Here is a 20,659-nt window from a genome sequence, read left to right on the forward strand (position 1 = left end):
CTTCAAGTTCCTTGAGCTCCTAAAATAAAATGTGTCCCGGAGTACTACCCTCCCTACATTACATCTTTAGTTAATTTTTTTTCCTACCAGGTTCCTTGAGCTGGCTCACATTTCAGCAAAGGATGAGCAGTAGGACCTGACAACAGATTTAGTGTTAGATTACATCTAAATTATTGGCTGCCATGAGTAATTATTGAGGGGGAGGTCTAGACAGTAAAAATGACTGAGAGACATGGAAAAATGACAAATATCTTCCTGTTCTACCTAACTTAACTCAGCAGAAGCCTATCAGGTACCTGATAGGCTTCTGAACTCAGTCAATAAGTATTTTATTTTAAGACTGAAATTAATGTGGCTCAATGAAATTTAGGCTGCGGGGTTGGGACCATGTGCTGTGGAGCTATATATGGGTTTTCATGAGGCTTTTGTGTTTGGTGTTCCAGCTGTACAAGGATATATGTAGTTGTTTTGAGCCTGAATTTGCTTGTGCTGTGCAGTTTGCCCCCTCCTCTCCTCAATTATTGGTGGATGTGGTAAGTCAGGTTGGTAAGTAGATTGTATCTCCACTGATCTTTTCAGTGTGACAAAGCCACCATTGCCAGGGATACTTGTGTGCTCTGCTCAAGGATGATATCTCTCCTGGCACTCCTAAGCACCTTAATCAAGCTCATATTGGCATTAAGATTAATTGTTGGTGTGTGCAGGGCCTGATGGCTTTTTCCAGAATGACTCACATCAATACATCTGCTCCCACATGTATCAGTTTGCGGTATTGTTTTTTGTAGCATTGCATTATCAGGGCAGTATAGTGACACAAGAAAATAATACATAAAACATGCATGTAGCTCCAGTGAAGCCCACACTCTGATTAGCTAATTAGTTTTAATGCCCAGGGATATCACTCTGTTTTTCCTTTAATGATTGTTTGAACCCCAGTGCACTGTGTGATATAAACTGAAAAACGTGTTTGTGATTTACACTTTTAAAACTGCAGTCCTATTTCTACCTGTTACTTTTCTTAACCTGACAGTTATGGTGTCTCTTATTTGTGGGACTTCAGTTTCCCTGATGAGATGTAGAAAGTTCTAAACTCATATTATTATATACTGTACCTGGTGAGGGCGCTTCTTCTTGTAACAGGGCAGGGAAGTCATTCTCAAACACATATGTGCTTTCATAGTCTGGATTTTCCTTTAATAAAACGCAAACAATTATAAAGTGTCTGTTGAAACAGTGTTCTGGTTTTTCTGAACCAAGTTCAGTGTTCCAGTTAAGTTTTTGAAGCAAGGGGTCACAGAATTTATCAGACGGGTCAACTGGCCCAGTGTATGTAGTGCCTTGTTAGGGGAAAGGTCGGGTAAAAAGTTTCCCTTTTTGTAGGGAGGGGGATACGTGCACTTCACGAGAAAATTTTTAAAAGTGTTATGCTTCAGGTTGCTATCTGGTAGCATTTGGGCTAAAAAATGAAAATAAAGCTAACTGATTTATTAAAATTATCTACTTAAATTATAAAATAATTTACCTATCAGAGAGCTCTCAAGCTCATACATATGTTTCCCCAAAGAGATAGTATGGTAAACATTAACTCATTGCGTTTTTCCTAAGGAGGTCTGGGGGTATGGTCTCCCAGTCAATTTTCAAAAATTGAAGCATTTTTTAGATTGGTTTCCTCAATTCTGGGTACATATGACCCTGTTTTGAATCTCAAAATTAGGTTGTAATTAGTACATGTACTTTGGTCTCAATTTTCTTAGTCAATAGTCCACACAGAATGACAAAATGTCCACAAAATTTAAAAAATAAATTTAAAATTTAAAATTAAAATTGGTTTTTATAAATATAAAACCGCTGTCTTTTTCCCTCTATCTTTACAAGAATTTGCTTGGCAATCTTCTTTTATAAGAGACTTTTCTTGTATAAATACATAAGGTAGAAGAACTGAGAAGACTTTTCATTATTACTATACGAAGTAAAAGGAAACTGCTGTCTGTGGTAATGCAGGCACAAGTTTTATTGTACGTGCAGGACACCATCGACACGATCGAAAACTAGAGAATTTGTGACTTCGCAAATGGATTGAAACATTCTAAAATTTTTCCTTTAAAGCAAAACTAAAAAAATAGCGAGGAAAAAAAAAAATTTATTGTGTGCCTGTTTTCAGACCGAAGTTGAAGCTATAAAAGGAGGTTACCCAGCCGGGCGTTTCGGTAAAACTATTTCTTTTCTTGCCGCTCGAAAGCAGATGAAAACGAAATGCAACAAGAATACAGCCTTGGACAAGAAAAGTTTCCTTCAGAACTATGGTGGATGAATTTTCGTGATTTCTCTCTTTCCCTGAATTTGATTTTCTTCCAAATATATATGTATTTAAAAACTTGCTTCCTTGCTTTTTATTGTTACTTCTTAGTAAAATATTATTTTTCCATTTCATTTGTCGGGTCAGGTTGCCGTCTCTATCGGGTTTTTGACCCAAGACCCGTCTCTTATCTGGAACACTGCAAGTTGAGACCAAGCACAAACATACCCTTTCTGTTTCCATACAAGGAGAAAGAACTGATGATGATGATGATGATGATGATGATGATGATAATGATGATGACGATGATGATGAGATCCTTTGCAGCCAAGGAGCCATGTGACCCATTTTTTAATTGAAAATGTTTATATTATAGAAAATAATCATAGAACGAACATAATGAAATTAGCTTGATGACCGTGAATGGTGTGAGGACTTTGTTTATTATGTATATTGTGGTTCAATTTTATCCTTAGTTAAGCATTACTGTATTAATCCTTACCTTTCCACTAGCACGGACTGTTCTTGGACATAACGGGTTCTTGGGGTCCCAGCGAGGAATTGCCTCTTCTTCTATCTTTTCAACTTGTCCTTTCCATGGCCTTTTCATGCGATGAGGGGAAACGAGAATCCAGTCTCCACGAAGAGGATTGTATCTTGTGTGCTGATACTCAGTGGGATCAAAGGATTTTTCCTTTCTCTGTGGAATGGAATTATCTGCATTCGAACTTTCCGCCCTGTTATCGTCCGCCATCTTTGTTTACGCTGGTCATGAGCCGGTCATGTGCTTTCAGGAAGCCTGGAACGGCCTCGTTTTGATGGTATGACCAAGAAGTCGAGAAAAAAAGAAAACAAAACAAGGAAAACCTTGCGATTTGTTTTTAAAACGCATACCAAGTAATCCTTCGTGCAAATGAGTTCGCATAAAAGTCAATAATCCAAATTCTGACGACAATTCTGACCAAATTTTAGTCAGTTTGTTTATTCATTTTGACCGAGGAAACCCTGGCGACTAGGCACACTTTTGCTGTACAGTTCTTGGTGCCTACACTATGAAGCCCCTTTGTCAGTGGATTTCGTTTGAGCGCATGCGAAAGAGATCAGCATTTAGCAGGAGCAACATGGCGCTCCTCAATCAGAAAGCGTTTGAACGCAAGCTGCAAAATATGTCGGCCGCACAAGACAGTGTGCAAACAGTTTCGCTGTGGATGATTCATCACAAAAAACATGCTGACGATATGGTGACTGTATGGCTGGATCAAGTTAAGAAAGGTAATGTTTACTTCAAGCAAGCCAACGAATTTTAAGTGACTGTGCGCCTTATTTCCGACCACTGAATTTCGCTCGTAATATAGTTTGGGCTGATTTTTACATTATAAGTTAAGGTAACCAAACCATAAATAAAAATGTATTTCTTTGGTTTTAGGATCCTTTCTTTGCGAAAATATTGACTCGCGAAGTTTGGTCGGCTGGCGAAGTCAAAATCTGGCCAAATTTAGCCGTTTCGAAAAGCGCCTCAGAATTCCTTTCCGCACCGTGAGTCGGACTAATTTCACTGTTAAATGAAAGAAAAATACTTACTTATGGCCTCTAGCATGATAACGATCGAAATATTTAAAAGTGAAACTACGAAATAATTATTTGAATGTACAGCACTAAGTAAACAATAGCGAAGGGACTGATTTTCAGATAATTATTTCTCAAAAGTGGCACCAGCTCAAAAGTGCTAATACCCCTACATCAAACACACTAAAGACAAACTTCAAGTAAACATTAAAAAAATTTGCGGCCGGTGCGAACTTATTGTGTGAAAATTCGTTAAAGTTAATGTAATTACCGTCATTTTCTTTAATATGCAAATTACTTACGATTTATCGAAGACATCGATAACACCATGATTTCGACTTCTACAAGACACGCCAACCATCCTGAATATAAAAAGACTTATAAGGAACAGTGGAAAGGACAAATGAATGCACAGATAGCCGAAATTATTGAAGTTTACCGGCCATTGAAGAAATGGATTGCTGCAGTTTCGTTTGCGTGACACATCGTTCGAGACCTTCGACTCTGGAATGCCAACTGGAATGTTCCGAAGCGACGCTTCAAAAGCTCTGTCTCGGCAATTTGAGAATGCTAAAGAATAGTGGCTACTGACATTGTGCTTCGCCATTGGAAAAGTTATGAATAGAGTTGAAAAGAAATCACAAATTGCCCCGGTCTTTCGTCTTTTTGACACAATAAATAAGTCACGGCTCACTGTTCCTTTTTACGATATGCCGCTGCCCAAACTGACTGATTGTCACAAATGGCAAACAAACGCTGTTTGGGCATGGGAAGGGCGTTTTTTTTTGGGGAGGAGGAGGAGGTGGGTTGGGGGAGGAAGATGGAAGGTTTTCCTTTGCAAACTTTTTTTAGTGTATGCAGTCTGCAAGCATTTTATTTCAAAATGCAAACTGTGTTTTGCTATACATATCGTGTATAGCAAAACAATATATTTTGTCGTTCTAGACCCTGCAAACGAAAATTTTTCTCTTCAAGACACAACAACCATTCTAAATACAAAAAGGACTCATCGAACAGTAGAGATCAGAAGACAAATGAATGAAAAACCCCAAACCTTTTAAAGTTACCGGCCACTAAAGATTTTCAATTCTTGAAGTTTCGTTTTTGTGACTTTGCGTAACGCCATACTATTGTTGATGATTGTTTCAGTTTTAACTGAGATGATGGCAAAAGTGAGCCTCAAATTATCAGTCTAGCTCAGTGTTAAAAAACTGATGCTGCAACCTGCCTCAACAAAAATAATAACGGCTACATGTAGCAATGTTGCAGCGCCATCGCTAACATTAATGTTAAAAGCAGGTCAGCGGCTATTGAAATCGACATCTGAATAGAAATCTGGATATTTGGGATCTAAATAATTATGGCTGAAGTTTGTTCGTTGTTTAAAAGAGGTTTCATTGATTGTGGGTCCTCTCGTGGACGTACTGAACAGGTGTTTTTGTACGAGTGCCGTGATGATATTAGTGTTCATTTGAAAAGTTGTTGTTTGTCACGAAGCAATCTGAAAGAGTACGAGGTAATACTTCAAAGAGCTGGCCTCGATGGAACATCACTTGATGATGTGAAAAAAATGCGTGTCTGTGCCCGCCATCGATATGGCTTAGGGAGGTACTGGAGGGCTTCAAGGTCATGTCAGTATCCAACACATGGAGGTTCATCCACAAAGGCCAAAGGGCGAGACGTAATCAATGTAACTATGGCAAAGGAAATACATCAGATATTCGGGATACACGTTTCCATTGGCTCACGTAAGAAATATGTGATCATTTGTTAAGATAATGAAATACGATGTATCGTAGTAGATTAAATTAAACTTTGTAGTAATATTCGAAGAACTTGCAGAGGGAAATTTTTATAATAGTAGGTGTCTGCTATTTAAATCGATTCAAATGTGTCACGAGCGTAAACACGCGACAAAGTGTTGACAGGATAGACAAAACGTTGCATGATCCTAGAAAACCCACTGATTGCAATATACCTAAATAAAGCCGAGAAATCTTAAGTTAGCTTTCGTAAAGCTTAATCACTTTTGCGAGAAAACCTGCAAAATGCATCTTTACTGGTCTACACTTGCCCTTTTGATTTGTCCTTTTTTATCAAGATTTAAAATTCTTGTAATTAATATAATAAACAATCCATGATTCATCTGTATTTTCAAGCTCGTATTACAAGCTTGTAATCTGTAAGTTCACCAATGCAATAAGATTTACTTATCACATCAGTACACGCAATATAAAAGATATAAAACATTTCATGCACTGCAAGTTGTACTGCTATTAAATATCGCGGAAATATCAAATATAAAACACTGTGCGATGCTTGGTCAACCAAGAAATAGCCAACCACAACACGTAGTGGCATATAATTTGTGGATCTAGGAAATATAACACGTATTTTTAAAAATCTTTTCAAACAGCAATATGCTCCCCCTGCCGAAAAAAACACAAAGCTGAAGTGAATGTCACGCTGCTCCCCACAGCGGAGCCAGAAGTACCACAGGTTGACGAAGATACAAACAACAGCGTAAAATTTAGGTATGTTCTTGAAATCTTAACCCTAGGACGCACCAGGAGGGGCTGGGGAGAGGGGGGGGGGGGGTGGTGGTTAGAGGTTTTTTTTCAAAATTTTGACAACGGTATTTACTATGTAAAGCTGGAAATGTCAGTAGCTGTTTATTTTTCCATTGCGGACTGAATTTTGATATGTAAATCATGTTTTCCTGATATTTGCCGTTGCCAACCCAACGTTATAATGACAATCAGGTCTGGCCAGAAATTGTCATCTTTAACATTTTCCCGTATTTTTCCCAGTCGCTTTAAATTAAAAATGCACGATTTGTTCAATTTACATTTTGCAAACATTATAGCTTGATTTTCTAACAAAAATTATGCAATCTAAGACGTCACGGCCTAAAAAATATGTCATTTTGTAGAGAGCTTTTTACTCAGTGGAAAATAATTACGCTGCGCGTTAATAGAACAAAAAACCTAGGAACGGGTTCCACCCACCCACCGTGAAAGAATTTGCTTCTACGTGAGAGGGTTAGGGGTATTCCTGGGGCACTTAACAATAGCCTCAGATAATATGCATTTATTATAACATGATTTTTTAACTGGCAGGAAAACAAAAACGGGCAAATCATACACCGAGCCCCGCCTAAGTTTCTGTGCCACACCTGAAACTACTAGGACGCAAGACCCACGCTGGACACCAAGTGTCTTAAGTGGGCCTGAAGAAGATTCAGAAGAAGAGAAAGTGGTCCCTGACGATCACCAGACTGTTCAATTGTATAACACAGCAATGGCAAATTTGGCAGCATCCGTTCCTTCATCTGATGAGTTCACGCCACTATCCTCGCGTTTAAAGACCACGTGGGGAAAAACAGCCGCATCCGATCGGGAAAAATGCCGGGAAAATGCTCTACAGGGTTGTCTTGTTATTTGTGGTGTAGTGGCACCGAATGCAAAGGAAGAGTTATTTCACGCAATCTGTCAGCCAATCCAAAGTGAATCAGAAAATGTAGTAAGTGGAGAACTCTTGGCACTCATGACCGCCTACAGAGATGCTCCGTCAAAAAGCGTGAAACTGCAAATTCTGAGCATCTATGCCTTTAGATTCTCGGCTGAAAAGCTTATGCTATATCACGAGCCATTTGAAAAAATTACACGTTGGCAAATTAAGCAAGCCAGAAAGCATGCCAAAGAACAAGGTCCAGGAGTTCCTGAAGAAAAGAAAATCCATCACCGCGTACGTCTGCCAATACCCAAAGTCGATCATTTCATTGACTTTGTAAACAGGCCCTACTTTTACCAAGATGTGGCATATGGCACAAGAGTGCTCAAACTAGATAGCGGAGAGAAGGTTACTATGCCTAATGTTGTGCGCACTGTTACAAGATCTACTATGATTCATCAGTATCTGCAGTACTGCGCTGAAGAGAGTTTCACGCCCTTGAGCCGCCGAACGCTATTCAAGATTCTTGAAGTGAGAGAGGCTTCACAGCGCAAGTCTCTTCGAGGGTTAGATAACATCGCTACTGATGGTGCGGCTGGATTTGAGTCCCTAGAGAAAATTGTAGACGAGCTGCAAACACTAGGAGCAGCACAAAAGTGGTGCAGTGAATGTAAGGCAGCGCTCAAAGAAAGTAAATGTTACCTCAAGACAGAGTATCCAGTTCACTGTAAAGATCAGTCTAGTACCTGCCCGGACCACTGTCGAACCTTTGCCCTCAGTGACAACACTGATAATTCTTTCAAGATTGAATGTGATCACGCCCACGATACAGTTTGTAACGACTGCGAGGCCCTAAAAGGCGTTCTACAGGAAATTGAAGAACAAGTCCGAAGTGGTCCCATTTCGTTTTACAGCGACGAACACAAAGATGATGTTCTATACGATTTGGCCAATGCAAAGAGAAGCATACTTGACTGGAAAGCACACATCCTGAGATCTTGCCATCAAGAAAAGGCAAAGCAAGATATGCTGCAGAACCTGGATACTACAGAGGCTATCGTAGTCCTGGACTGGGCCATGAAATTTCAACAAATGAAGTTTAGAGAGAAACAATCTGATTGGTTTGGAAAACGTGGCTTAAGCTGGCACATCAGCAGTGTCGTTTTTAGAGAAGAAAAACACCAAGAGCTCGAAGTCCAGTCATATGCCCATCTCTTCGATTCTTGTAACCAAGATGGCTATGCCGTTGCCTCTATTGTGGAGGATCTCTGCGTCAAATTGAAGTCCAGAAATCCAGCAATTTCTCACGTATATCTGCGTTCAGATGAGGCCGGGTGTTATCAAAACAACTACCTTGTCGCCGCATTAGCTAGTATCGGAAAGCGCACTGGCATTGCCGTGAAGCGTTTGGATCATTCTGAGCCACAACACGGTAAAGACATCTGTGATCGTATATTGTGTCCAATGAAAGCAGCTCTTCGAACTTACTGCAATGAGGGTCATGACATCCTTAATGCAAAAGACATGCAAACCGCACTGAAGGAGCGACCAGTAAAAGGCACCACTGCTGCAGTTTGCACTATTAACCGGGCACAAATGAACGCTGAGGTGAAGAAAATAGAAGGTTTTAGCAAATTTCATAACTTTTGCTTTGAGCGTGATGGCGTGCGTGTTTGGAGATGCTACGACATCGGAAAAGGGAAGCTTATTCCCCACAAGTCGCTCATCGTCAAACCTCAGGGGCCTACATCAATTATCACGGAGAAACCATTTTTTGACATAGGCCAGTCTCGAGTTTTGAAGCCAGAAAAGAAAAATGCTAAAGAAAGTCCGTCGGTGTTTGTCTGTCCTGAGCCTGGGTGCAATATAACATTTGCCAAATTTGCTGACTTTGAACTTCATCTGGTTGTAGGAGAACACAACCTGCAGGATGCAGTAAGTTCACAAGATTCGAATGTTCGAGGAGACATGATAGAGGACGCACAAAGTTCAGAAGAGTCAAATATTGGAGAGCGAATCATGCAGGACGCTGCAGGTTCACAAGGGTCGAATGTTTACGACAAGTTGAGAAAAGATTGGGCTAATAGGTTTATAACAATTCAAACTGAAAACAGTCAGCTGAGATCTTGCCAAATCAATTCCACACTTCCAAACGCAAAGAAAAAAGGCGTGGAATCCCAGGAATGCCTTGGATGGGCTCTGCCAAAGATAAGAAGTGGTGCAACAAAGTTCTCTGACAAGGTTAGAGATTATTTGACAGCAAAGTTTGATTTGGGAGAGAAGACAGGACAGAAGGAGGATGCAGAACAGGCCGCAAAGGACATGCGCAGCGCAAGAACTGTTGACAACGAAAGGATGTTCAGCAGAGAAGATTGGCTCTCAAAAACACAGGTCCAGGGATTCTTTTCTCGCTTAGCTTCAAAAAGAAGAAAGCAAGCTTCTAAAGGAAGCAGTCATTGTGAAGAAGAAGACGACGAAGATGACGAAGAGGACGAAGCCGAGCAAGAACACCGCCAAGTTGTTGAGAAAGTTATGAATGATTTGGGACTTAAACATCCAATCGTGTTTGATATTTACAACATATGTCAATACTACCACGACAACAAACTGTCGTCCTTTAATGTCAACATGTTGCGGGAAATTTGCCGTCATTTCCTGATTCCATTTAAATACAGAGATCTTAAAAAAGAACTCATGGCGAAGGTCGCAGACGTTGTTAAGGAATGCACCTGTTACAATGAATGACTGAAATTTCATCCCGTTTAATAAAGGTCAATCATTCAGACAAAATAAATTTTGTTTACAATCAATACCTGAGCGTTTAAACATTTAAGTATTAGTTATCCATAATCTGACTTTCGCAAAGGTATTTAATGAAAGCAGCTTAAAAAATTTAGTATAAACGTTAAATAATTCCAAAAAAATGAAATTTGTTCAGTGTCCCAGGCGTCTGTGCAGAATATCCTTTACCATGCGTTTTTCATGTGTCAAAAGTTGCACTCTTTTGCAGCCAAACAACAGAAGTCAAGTATCTAAAAGTAAATATTTTCAAAATAAAAGTTTTTGGAAAAAGGTGTGGGGGTGGGGGTATGAAATATGAAATAAAAAAATATTGAAAAAATGTTTGCTGGACCAAGAAAGACAAAATATATTGTTTGGAAACACGATATGTATAATAAAACGTAGTTTTCATTTCAAAAAAAAAAGTTTGCAAAAGATAATTTTTCATACCCCTCCCCCCCTCCCCCCCCCCAAAAAAAAAAAATAATGGTCCGTACCAAACCAACGTTTGTTTTCCATTTGTGACAATCAGTCAGTTTGGTCAGCGGCATATCGTAAAAGGCAACAGGGAGTCGTGACTTATTTATTGTGTCAAGAAGACGAAAGACCGGGGCAATTTGTGGTTTCTTTTCAACTCTATTCATAACTTTTCCAATGGCGAAGCACAATGTCAGTAGCCACTATTCTTTAGCATTTTCAAATTGCCGAGACAGAGCTTTTGAAGCGTCGCTTCGAACATTCCAGTTGGCATTCCAGAGTCGAAGGTCTCGAACGATGTGTCACGCAAACGAAACTGCAGCAATCCATTTCTTCAATGGCCGGTAAACTTCAATAATTTCGGCTATCTGTGCATTCATTTGTCCTTTCCACTGTTCCTTATAAGTCTTTTTATATTCAGGATGGTTGGCGTGTCTTGTAGAAGTCGAAATCATGGTGTTATCGATGTCTTCGATAAATCGTAAGTAATTTGCATATTAAAGAAAATGACGGTAATTACATTAACTTTAACGAATTTTCACACAATAAGTTCGCACCGGCCGCAAATTTTTTTAATGTTTACTTGAAGTTTATCTTTAGTGTGTTTGATGTAGGGGTATTAGCACTTTTGAGCTGGTGCCACTTTTGAGAAATAATTATCTAAAAATCAGTCTCTTCGCTATTGTTTATTTAGTGCTGTACATTCAAATAATTATTTCATAGTTTCGCTTTTGAATATTTCGATCGTTATCATGCTAGAGGCCATTAGTAAGTTTTTTTCTTTAATTTAACAGTGAAATTAGTCCGACTCACGGTGCGGAAGGAAATTCTGAGGCGCTTTTCGAAACGGCTAAATTTGGCCAGATTTTGACTTCGGCAGCCGACCAAACTTCGCGAGTCAATATTTTCGCAAAGAAAGGATCCTGAAACCAAAGAAATACATTTTTATTTATGGTTTGGTTACCTTAACTTAAAATATAAAAATCAGCCCAAACTATATTACGAGCGAAATTCAGTGGTCGGAAATAAGGCGCACAGTCACTTAAGCTGTCGATCGATCGGGTGTTTTAAATTAACTGATTGATGAAATTTAGGATTCTTCGGCCTCGGCCAGCTGCCTAGTGGATCGATTGTCCAATTTTATTTTGTCTTTGCAGCTTCAAAGGCAGAACGACGACTGAATTTATTTTACTTGGCAAATGATGTTCTTCAGAATAGCCGTAAAAAAGGAAAGGAATTCAGCAATGCTTTTACCAAGATCCTGCGAGATGCGATGCAATTTCTAAGGTTCGTGTTAATTACTTGTTTCCCTAATCACTACACGCATTAAAAGATCGACCAGTATCTCAAGTTTATTTACATTTTACTTTTAGTGAGAAAACCATCAAAGGAAATGTTGAAAGAGTCATTAAAATTTGGGAAGAGAGAAAGTTATTTGAGAAGGATTACCTTGAGGCTCTTCGCAATAAACTGGGTATGGTGATTTGCTTTGCTTTATAGTTTAAGATTAATTGTTAAAAGTTACTTTATTGCTTTCTATATACAACTGTTACTCTACAGTGCAAACATCATTCCAGTACCTACACAGAATAATAAATAGATGTATAAAAAAAAACTATTAAATAAATAATATACGTCAACTCTCCCTAATAATATTTATTCATGAAAGAAAACAACTTCCCTAAAAAATGGCTGTATATTCTGCTTTCTTACAAACATGCTGCACTGAAGGTTTTAAGCTTATTCCATGAAAAAATCCCTGGGGGCATTTTGTTTCCAGGGTGTTTTGAGGTACATTCCCCTGGATTGTCTGGGAGTCTCCTGGATAGAGACTGAATCTCCCAGTCTCCAGTGCAGGTCACCAAATCTACCAGATATGAAGGAAACTGCTTGAAGTGTATGTTTTTATGCTTATTTTGGATGATTTCGGCGGAACATGTATTGTTATTTGATGGTATTTTGTAGATGAATCAACAGAGCTCTATTTTTTCTCCACTTTTTGGTTTGAGAAGAGGTATCTTAACGTAAAATTGTGGATATTCCAGATTTTGTCTTTATTTAGGTTGGCACCTCAGTCATGATCTACATGTTCCTTTATTGAGTCTTATATTAATACAGTCAACTCTTGTTATAGAAGACACACTTTGGGCGTCGTTTAGTGTCCGTTACAGTGGGAGTCCGTAATAGTGAGAGTCATTACCAGCCAAATGCTTTTGCTGGGATCTGGATTTTGTCCGTAATAGCGAGTGTCCGCAATAGCTGGGTGTCTGCAAGGCGAGAGTTGACTGTAGTACAGTCAACTCTTTCTTAACAGACACCTCTATAAGACGGACACCTCTTTAAGACAGACACCTGGTGTTGGTCCTGTCCCTGCCGTTTTTCAGTCATTTTACTGTAACAAAACTCCCTGTAAGACGGACACCTCACTAAGACGGACAGTCGGGTCCGGTCCCGACAGTACATCTGTTTTCAGTGTTTGTTGTTGTTGTTATACAGTAAAAACCTGCGTATAAGAACCTAACATTTAAGAACCTGTTAGGCTAAAATTTCATTTTTAAGCACCCTTCACATAAGAACCATTTTAGGCTAAAATTCTAAAACAGGTTCTTATTTTGAAAAAAGAAAAAAATTATCTTCTCAAAAATATATTGATAACACAGTCTGTACACTTTATAGTTACAGCATAGTTACATAAAACTTGTCCTCCTTTAAATATATAATTATTAACTGAGATGAACAGATGAACCTTATGAAATTATAGTGAAGGTTGTAACAGTATAGGTTTGATTTTAACAGAATCAGATTAAAATAGTATAGTATTTTGCTTACCGAAGCCTCCAAGAATACTGTTATTGGACATTTAAGACCAGATCATTTAAAAATTCTACTTTATTTCTTGAACAAAAGTTAAGAACCTAATTAAGAACCTAGTTAGCCTAATTTTACACTAAATACCATTTATATAAGAACCTGTTTAGGCTAACTTGAAAAAACCTAGGTTCTTATACGCGGGTTTTTACTGTAGCTTCAGGTGATGTGCCAGTGATAAGCAAGAAGCCAAAAGAAAAGGCCATTGTCAAAGAAAAAGAAAAGGCCATTGTCAAAGAAAAAGAAAAGGAAGTAAAACCAGCCAAGCAAAAGAGGCTACCTCCAGCAGATTTTAAGGTAATTGTTAGCTAATGATCAAATTACATTTAGAAGATATATTCATATTGAATTTTAAAGTAACAGATGTTAAATTTATGTTACCGTATTTTCTCAATTAAATGCCCCGGCGTTTATTTTAAACTTGGCTCCGTGGATCCGGCGTTTATTTGAATGGTGCAGTTTATTCGAGCAAAATGTTTATTGAACAAGGGTTTTTAATCATTATTTGTGACATGGATGTATCTTGCCATCATACCTAAAGCATATTACACCTCAAATAAATGCCTAAAAGGCTTAGTTACCACTCTACCTTGGAGACCCGGCGTTTATTCGGGGCCCGGCGTTTAATCGAGAAAATACGGTACCTTTTTAAATATTGGTGGCAATTTCATTTAAACGTACTAGTAATTATATACTTGTGTTTTGTTTTTAACATGTTATCCATGAACAATAGTAATAATTTTTTTTTTAATTTTATTGCATGTTATTAATCCACCAGACTTCAAAATTTTGAAGGGTACAATGTAGTTCGCTTCAAATTGAAAGAAGAGTATGCAGCTTTGTAAATTTTTTGATTTGCAATATTTGGATTAATGCTTTAAGGCTTCTGCAGACTCACTCTGTCCTCTTACACTTCATATTAATCCCTACATTTTGCCTCATTTGAGTGATTTGGAGGGTGTTTCAGTTTGTATATCATTCTTCACTGTTTGATCCTTCAGTCTATAAGAAAAGATACTTTGGCTGCATTTGTTTATATTTCTTGTACACTCATCTTTATCAAGGGCTCAGAAATGTAATGCTGTCTGTTTTTTGTTAATCTTTTCAGCCATCTAAACTGATAGATGCACTGAAAGCTTTGAGGGATTTTGAAGGGGAACTTACTCTCAAGGAATCTCAGCTGAATTCACTGAGGATTGATGCTTCAGATTTGGAAAGCGTGCGTCAGTTGAAAGGTTTGTTGAATTACATAATGGTACATTGTAGCTGTGTTCTGTTTGTATTTATACTAGTTTCTTTGTTTGGTGATTATACCTGCCATGGCTCCCAGCTGTGTGTGAAAAAAATTGTTTAAAAGGTGATACACACTTCATGTAACAGGCACAGATCATATTATGATTATTGTCACTCAGATTTTTGTTTAGATTTTTAATATTGAATATTTAACTGAAAGTATGCTAATCAGCACCCATAAATAACAGTCGATAGATTTATCTACAGAATTGACAAAATCATGAGGAGCTCAGCACTGTTTTGCACTTGAATAATGTTTGTTTTTCTTTGCACAATGTTTAGATCGCACTGGAGGTGGAAAATTTTGTGAAGAGTATGAATTGGCTACTTCCAAACTTGAAGAGTTTTCAGAGACATTGAGGCGTGAACAAGAAGAGAGGAAAAATATTGTCAAAGCACTGGAAGATGGGGAGGCATTCTATGATGTGTCATATGGAGAAGTAAAAGTCATAGTCCATGTAAGTGAATTTATCATAGTTTTTTTTCATGCCGGTCTACAGGGCAGCCTGCTTTCTTATGTTGGTGATATGTGTATATACTTCATACATGTTACATCTCTTTCTTCACAAAAATATCAGTGAAGGAGCACCTAGATCTACATGTATGTTAATGTTGATTTTAATCTAACTAAAGTGCATGGTTGCCAGTATACACTTGTTATACACTCATTAGTCTGAAGTTTAGCTATGGTAACTTACATACGATGTCTATGATCCTTCATGCTAGCAGACCCAGCGAGTTCCCAACTTTTAGCATGCTTTCAATATGGTTTGGTTTAGGAAAACTTGTAAAAGCTTTAGGATTATAAAACAACTGCTTATTTGTTGTTGTGTTAATTTTGCTCCTTTTGCTGATTTCCTCAATTAACGGAAATAAAACAGGCTACAGAATTTAGCAAGCTGCTATGGCCTGCTTATCGAGTTTACCATTGCTTTCTATTCCCATCCTTTTTGATGCTGATGCTGTCCACTTGGTCAGAAAGCCATTAGACTGAAATGCTTTGTTTTAGAACAGGTTTTCAGTTCTGAGACACTCATTCTGCATGTGTATTTGTTATCTGCAAGAGGGTTCTTTCAGGAAGGAACTAATAGTATGTTGTTTGTCTCTTTCTTTCTTAAAGGCATACAAGACCTTTGGGAATCGCCTTACTTCTCTCAAGAAAAAAGTTGACAGCAAGGTGAACAGGCTTGCACAGAAGGAAGCAGAGAAAGCCAAAACTGGACCTGTGTCGGCACCACAAGCTTCATTCCTCACATCAGGCCTTCCTGACGTTGCAGAAGGATCAGCACCATCAACCCCAACGCAGGGCCAACAAGGAAGTAACAAATCTTCCGAAGACGATAAAGCCACTGATCCAACAGTAGACAACATTGAAGTTGCTGACATGGACATTGAGGATGATTCAGACAGTGAGAAGTCAGAGACAAGCGAGGAAGCAAGTGCAGAGGATCCTAAGAGTAGTAATGATCAAACTCCCAACTCCACGGGAAGTTCTGATTCCATGCCAACACAGTCAACAACTCAGGAGCTTGAGATCACCCCAGTGATTTCTCCTGTTCCCAGCATAGCTCCTGCTCGACCCCTTACTACAAATCTGGGTTCCATGATGCCATTGCAGGGCACCATGATGCCGAATCAGCCACAAATAGTTCCTCCTCGTCCACCAGTTGGGATGGTCACGCACCCATTCATGGGGGTACAAGGTGTCCGTTTTCCAGCACAAGCACCGCAGTTCAGGCCTGGAGTTCCTCCAATACAGCCTCTTCCTGGAATGGTCCAGAATCAGTTATTACAGCCATCAGGAACTTTACCTGGCCCTGGACAAATAACAAGCCAAGGGCAACCTTTTTCTCAAATGCCAAGACCAGCAGGGCTACTTCCCAATGCAAATACACCACTAGCAGGTGGCATGGGAACTTTGCAGCCATTTCCACTTGGTAGTGGTTTTGTACGCGGCCAAGCCCCACTACCAGTTGTTGCGGTGCCAGCACCCGTTCAGGTCATAACTAACTCTATGCCAAAAAGTGAGATAACAAAAGATAATGCAAGTCATCCACAAAGAGTACTTGAGGTTGGATCGCCAGATTCAGAGGAATCTGCCCCATCACCAGTAGGATCCCCTGAGTTACATTTAGCAGAAGGTGACGAGACACCAGAGACAACTCCTGCTCCCCTCGGAGACGTGGATGTAAATGACAATACTGGTTTTCAGACAAACAAGTCATTTTTTGAAAATCCAGTCGGAAAACAGTCTGTGGTCAAACCATTTGTTCCAACACCTGTCTCAGAATCGTCTTCATCTTCCAGCAGCACACCTTCCACCTCTGACCAGCTTGGAGGGCAGGATGCTGCATTGGCGAAAAAGGACAATGGGCAGAAAGTGAGCGCTGTCGACATACTGGCTCAGTTACTAAGTAGAGGAAGGAAATTGCAACAACCAAATGATTCTGATGCAAATTCTGCTTCTGCCCCCATTACACCACCAGTTGCTGCCCCTGTTGCTGCTCCTGTGACCCCACAACAGAATTCTGATAAACCACAAAAACCTCTTCTCTCCTTGATTGATTCATTATTTCCAAAACTGAGTGACTCTATAAAAACTCTGAAAGAGAAAGAAAAGGCTGTCAATTCACCGAATCCGCAATTCAATCCTCCAGTCGTTAACGTTCCAACCAGTTTACCTGCCCGACCACTGCCCAGTGAAAGTCAATTCCAACATCCTTCCAATGTTGGTAGGGAGCAACCTGTCTTTCAGCAGTCAGGACTGAAAAGCATTTTGAAAAAAGGACCTAAAGCTGATGAAGAGTTCCTCACAACTGGTCAGACTGCCCAAGAATTTGGACCAAATGATGGTGCATTTGAGAGGAATTCCATGAACCATGCTGACCATGCAGATGTGCAACATCAGGGTCCGGTTGGAGGGGACCCATCCTCTAACTTTCCAGGAGATAACTCTATGGGAAGACTAGTAGAAATGCAAGAAGAACCAACACAAAATCATGACGTGAGTCGGTTAGAGCAACAAGGTAGCAGGATGAACGTTAGTGATGGGGCACCTACAGCGACACCAACAAGCCATCTCCCTCCTCCAGGGACCCATTTCCAAGGTCCTCCTATAATGGGAGGTCCTCCTCGTTTCCCACAAGAGCGGCCATTTGATCGGCCGTTAGACATGTCACCTCGTGGACTGCCACCATTTGGTCCTAGGCCACCATTCCAAGAAGCGCATGGTCCTCAGTTCCAACAGTCCAGTACAGGTCCTCCAGTTGATAGACATGAAGGTCCGCCAGACATGCCTGGGCGGGTTCCTCCTGAACAACCACCCCATGGTCATTCTTCTAGAGGTTCTTTCAGGGATGGTCCTCCTCGAAGGCCTTCAGATACTGTTCATCAGGAGCATCATTATATGGAAGAAGCCCTCCACGGCAATCCGCCTGTCGTGGCATTGGATGACAAACATGCGCCGATGCCTCGTAATAACGAGGACGGTTTCGTAAATGGCCCACCAGGAGTGAAAAGACTTCCACACGAAGGGCCTCCAATTCACAGGCCGGACCCTCGACAATCACCTCATGAACAAGTCCCTAGAGATGATCGTCCGCCGCCTCACCGTGCATCATCTTATCCTGGAATGATGGATGATTTACACCGAAGAAGAGAGTTTGAGCATTGGGAAGAACACCATAGGGAACCATACACAGATCATCGGAGAGGACCATGGGACTTTCCCCATGATCGTCCAGGTCCTCCTCCTCCTGACTGGAGAGGACCGCCAGTGTCACCTCTTGGTGACCCCAAACGAGCAGACTTTCGCGAGGACGATCCATCTATGTGGACTTCATTTGAAAGCCCGGGAAGGCCACCTAGGACTTTCGATGGATATAGAGAAGGTCCCCCAGAATTTGATAGATTTCACGGTTATGGACCTCCCGGTGGAAGGCGTCATTCTGTAGGAGACTTTGAAAATGAACGAATGCGCTTTCCCCTGAAAAGACCTGGGCCGCCTCCGGTCCCATTTCCGGGGCCTTCAAAGCGCCCCTATTATTAATATCCCTCAGCCGTTCGTCGTCTGTTCGTTCTTGTCCCCTTACTTTGTTAATCTAATTTGGACACGTAACTGTGATACAGTCATAACGGCCAGCGAAGAAATGCCATTCTTTTTACGACAATATGTCTGACTTGGTCTGATCTTGTGTTTTACGGAAAGATAAAATCAACTCGCTATATATGTAAGAAAGTAAACTCGTTATGTCTCCGCCATAAACCATTTTATTCCCAACCGTTTTATACGTGTACATTTGTTCTTTCTAGAAAAGGGTTTCCTAATGCAAGATTTGATAATTACAGTACAAACCCTATGTATCAGGCTTCCTAGTGTATTTCTCCTAGTTATGGCGGAAGTTATTTTAAGGCTTTAAGAAATCCAATGAATGAATGAAAATGAATCAATGAAATCTTATTCTCTGTCGGGCGAATGACCGGTTTCCATGGAGTTGCAGAGACAAATTATCGGTGTTCCTTTAGTGCCAAGGTATTGTGTATTGTTACCATTGCCGAGAAATGAAAACCGGGTAATATCTACGGATATACTCTGAAAAAAAAATCAAAAGAAATCGTCTTGGTTTAGCCTCGTTTTGCCGTTAGTGCGTTGCTAGGCAACATATAACCTCTATGAGACGCGACGCGCCTGCAGGAAATCATGGTAGCTGTATTTAGCGTTGCCAAGTCTCGCGCATGTTTTCAGTGCTGAATACAACTACCATGATTTCCTGCAGGCGCGTCTCGAAGGGAATTGGCCATTAGCAGCTCTTCGAGAAATTGACAAGGTTTGTTCAACCCGGTATTCTGTTGTTCTTGTATCGCCAGGAGGATGATCGTAGTTAGTGAATATGTTTCTTCAGCTGTAAAGAAGGGAAACTCTTCAACGAAATAAAAAGTGAAAGTTCTTACTACGAACGCTGATGTTTGGACTGAATATCAAATGAAACGAGATTTTAAGGAATGAAGTTAACAGTTAAATAACTACCGTCAAAATTGAGAGAACCTTGAAGTGATACAGTAAAAACTCGTATTTAAGGGTGCGTTTCTTTGGGAAAATCCAAAATTGGATCATTGATCTCAGATCACACGGATACTTTGCTCTCAAAGAAACGAAGAATCCGAAAACGGATTTTTTGCCATGACAACCCCGTAAACACATTTCGCACAGAACATAAAATATCAGCACAAATTTATTTTTCGTCGAATGTATCCTAGCTAAAATAATTTAAGCATACAAAATCTTTACAAAAACCACACGTCGAAGTAGATCTCTTTAGCGTTAAGCACAATGTGGCGAGAGAAAGCATCTGAGAGCGAAAATGATTGCGAAATGATCAGTGCAAATTTCACTAGTGACAATTTCAAAAGGATACAACTTCCGTAGGCACACAGTGGCTGTTCTAGAAAATCTGTATCCCGTTTAAAATGATACTACATACCTATCTGAAGCTACCGTTTCCTTTTATCGTGAAATATTTTTGTATTTTGATCGAAATAACCGCCTAAAACTTTCTGTATGGCAGTGTTTACAAAGAGCGAACCTGTATTTTCACAGCAAAGACCGCTGGGCCAAGGTACTTTTTTCGAATCCTTTCCCAAAGAAACGCACGGATCATGAATCCTAAAAATCCGGATTCAGATATGATCTGATGTATCCACTCGAAGTGTGGATTCTTCAGATCATTGATCCAAGATTAATCCATTTTCGGATATAGGTAAAGAAACGCAAAATCCGTTTTTGGATCAAGAATCCGGATTTGGATTTTTCCCAAAGAAACGCACCCTAAGAACCTGTTGGGTTAAGATTTTTCACTAGACGCCCTTTACGTAAAAACAGGTTCTTTACATTTTATAAAATTTAGTCAACTCTTAACTAAAGAGTCT

At 39.8% G+C, this 20,659-nt stretch overlaps 2 protein-coding genes and 1 long non-coding RNA gene across 5 annotated transcripts in view; 1 reads left to right on the forward strand and 2 right to left on the reverse strand.

Moving 5' to 3' along the window:
- The window catches only part of LOC144659602 (galactose-1-phosphate uridylyltransferase-like), a 29,085-nt gene extending 26,023 nt beyond the window's left edge, over positions 1-3,062 (reverse strand). For all 3 annotated transcript variants that reach the window (XR_013571931.1, XM_078520084.1, XM_078520073.1), the window contains exons 1-3: positions 2,799-3,062; positions 1,113-1,191; positions 88-136 (exon numbers count right to left, since the gene is read on the reverse strand). Coding sequence is in view for 2 of the 3 variants with exons in the window: in XM_078520084.1 (XP_078376210.1) it covers positions 88-136; positions 1,113-1,191; positions 2,799-3,050 (380 nt within the window). In the remaining variant the exon portion in view is untranslated. The remainder of the gene's footprint in view (positions 1-87; positions 137-1,112; positions 1,192-2,798) is intronic.
- Positions 3,063-3,241: 179 nt separating this feature from the next.
- Positions 3,242-19,017, forward strand: LOC144659574 (uncharacterized). The gene is made up of 7 exons (XM_078520043.1): positions 3,242-3,568; positions 11,731-11,860; positions 11,947-12,047; positions 13,599-13,738; positions 14,550-14,676; positions 15,017-15,192; positions 15,855-19,017. Exons 1-7 carry the CDS (start codon positions 3,349-3,351, stop codon positions 18,780-18,782), a joined length of 3,822 nt encoding a protein of 1,273 aa, XP_078376169.1. The 5' UTR covers positions 3,242-3,348; the 3' UTR covers positions 18,783-19,017.
- On the reverse strand, positions 3,605-5,047 carry LOC144648927 (uncharacterized). The gene is made up of 3 exons (XR_013569802.1): positions 4,302-5,047; positions 4,165-4,224; positions 3,605-3,851 (listed from the first exon to the last, which is right to left on the reverse strand). It is a non-coding gene; the product is annotated as an uncharacterized LOC144648927 (long non-coding RNA).
- Positions 19,018-20,659: the final 1,642 nt, after the last annotated feature.

This window comes from Oculina patagonica, chromosome 1 (genome assembly GCF_052425735.1).
Source record: "Oculina patagonica isolate OP01 chromosome 1, crgOcupat, whole genome shotgun sequence".
Classification (NCBI taxonomy): domain Eukaryota; kingdom Metazoa; phylum Cnidaria; class Anthozoa; order Scleractinia; family Oculinidae; genus Oculina; species Oculina patagonica.

Excerpts from the sequence above, each read along its gene's own strand:
- LOC144659574 (XM_078520043.1), top strand. The coding sequence starts at position 3,349 with ATGAAGCCCCTTTGTCAGTGGATTTCGTTTGAGCGCATGCGAAAGAGA. Across the intron at positions 11,861-11,946 it reads GATGCGATGCAATTTCTAAG|TGAGAAAACCATCAAAGGAA; the intron begins GTTCGTGTTAAT and ends TTTTACTTTTAG. Across the intron at positions 15,193-15,854 it reads AAGTAAAAGTCATAGTCCAT|GCATACAAGACCTTTGGGAA; the intron begins GTAAGTGAATTT and ends TCTTTCTTAAAG.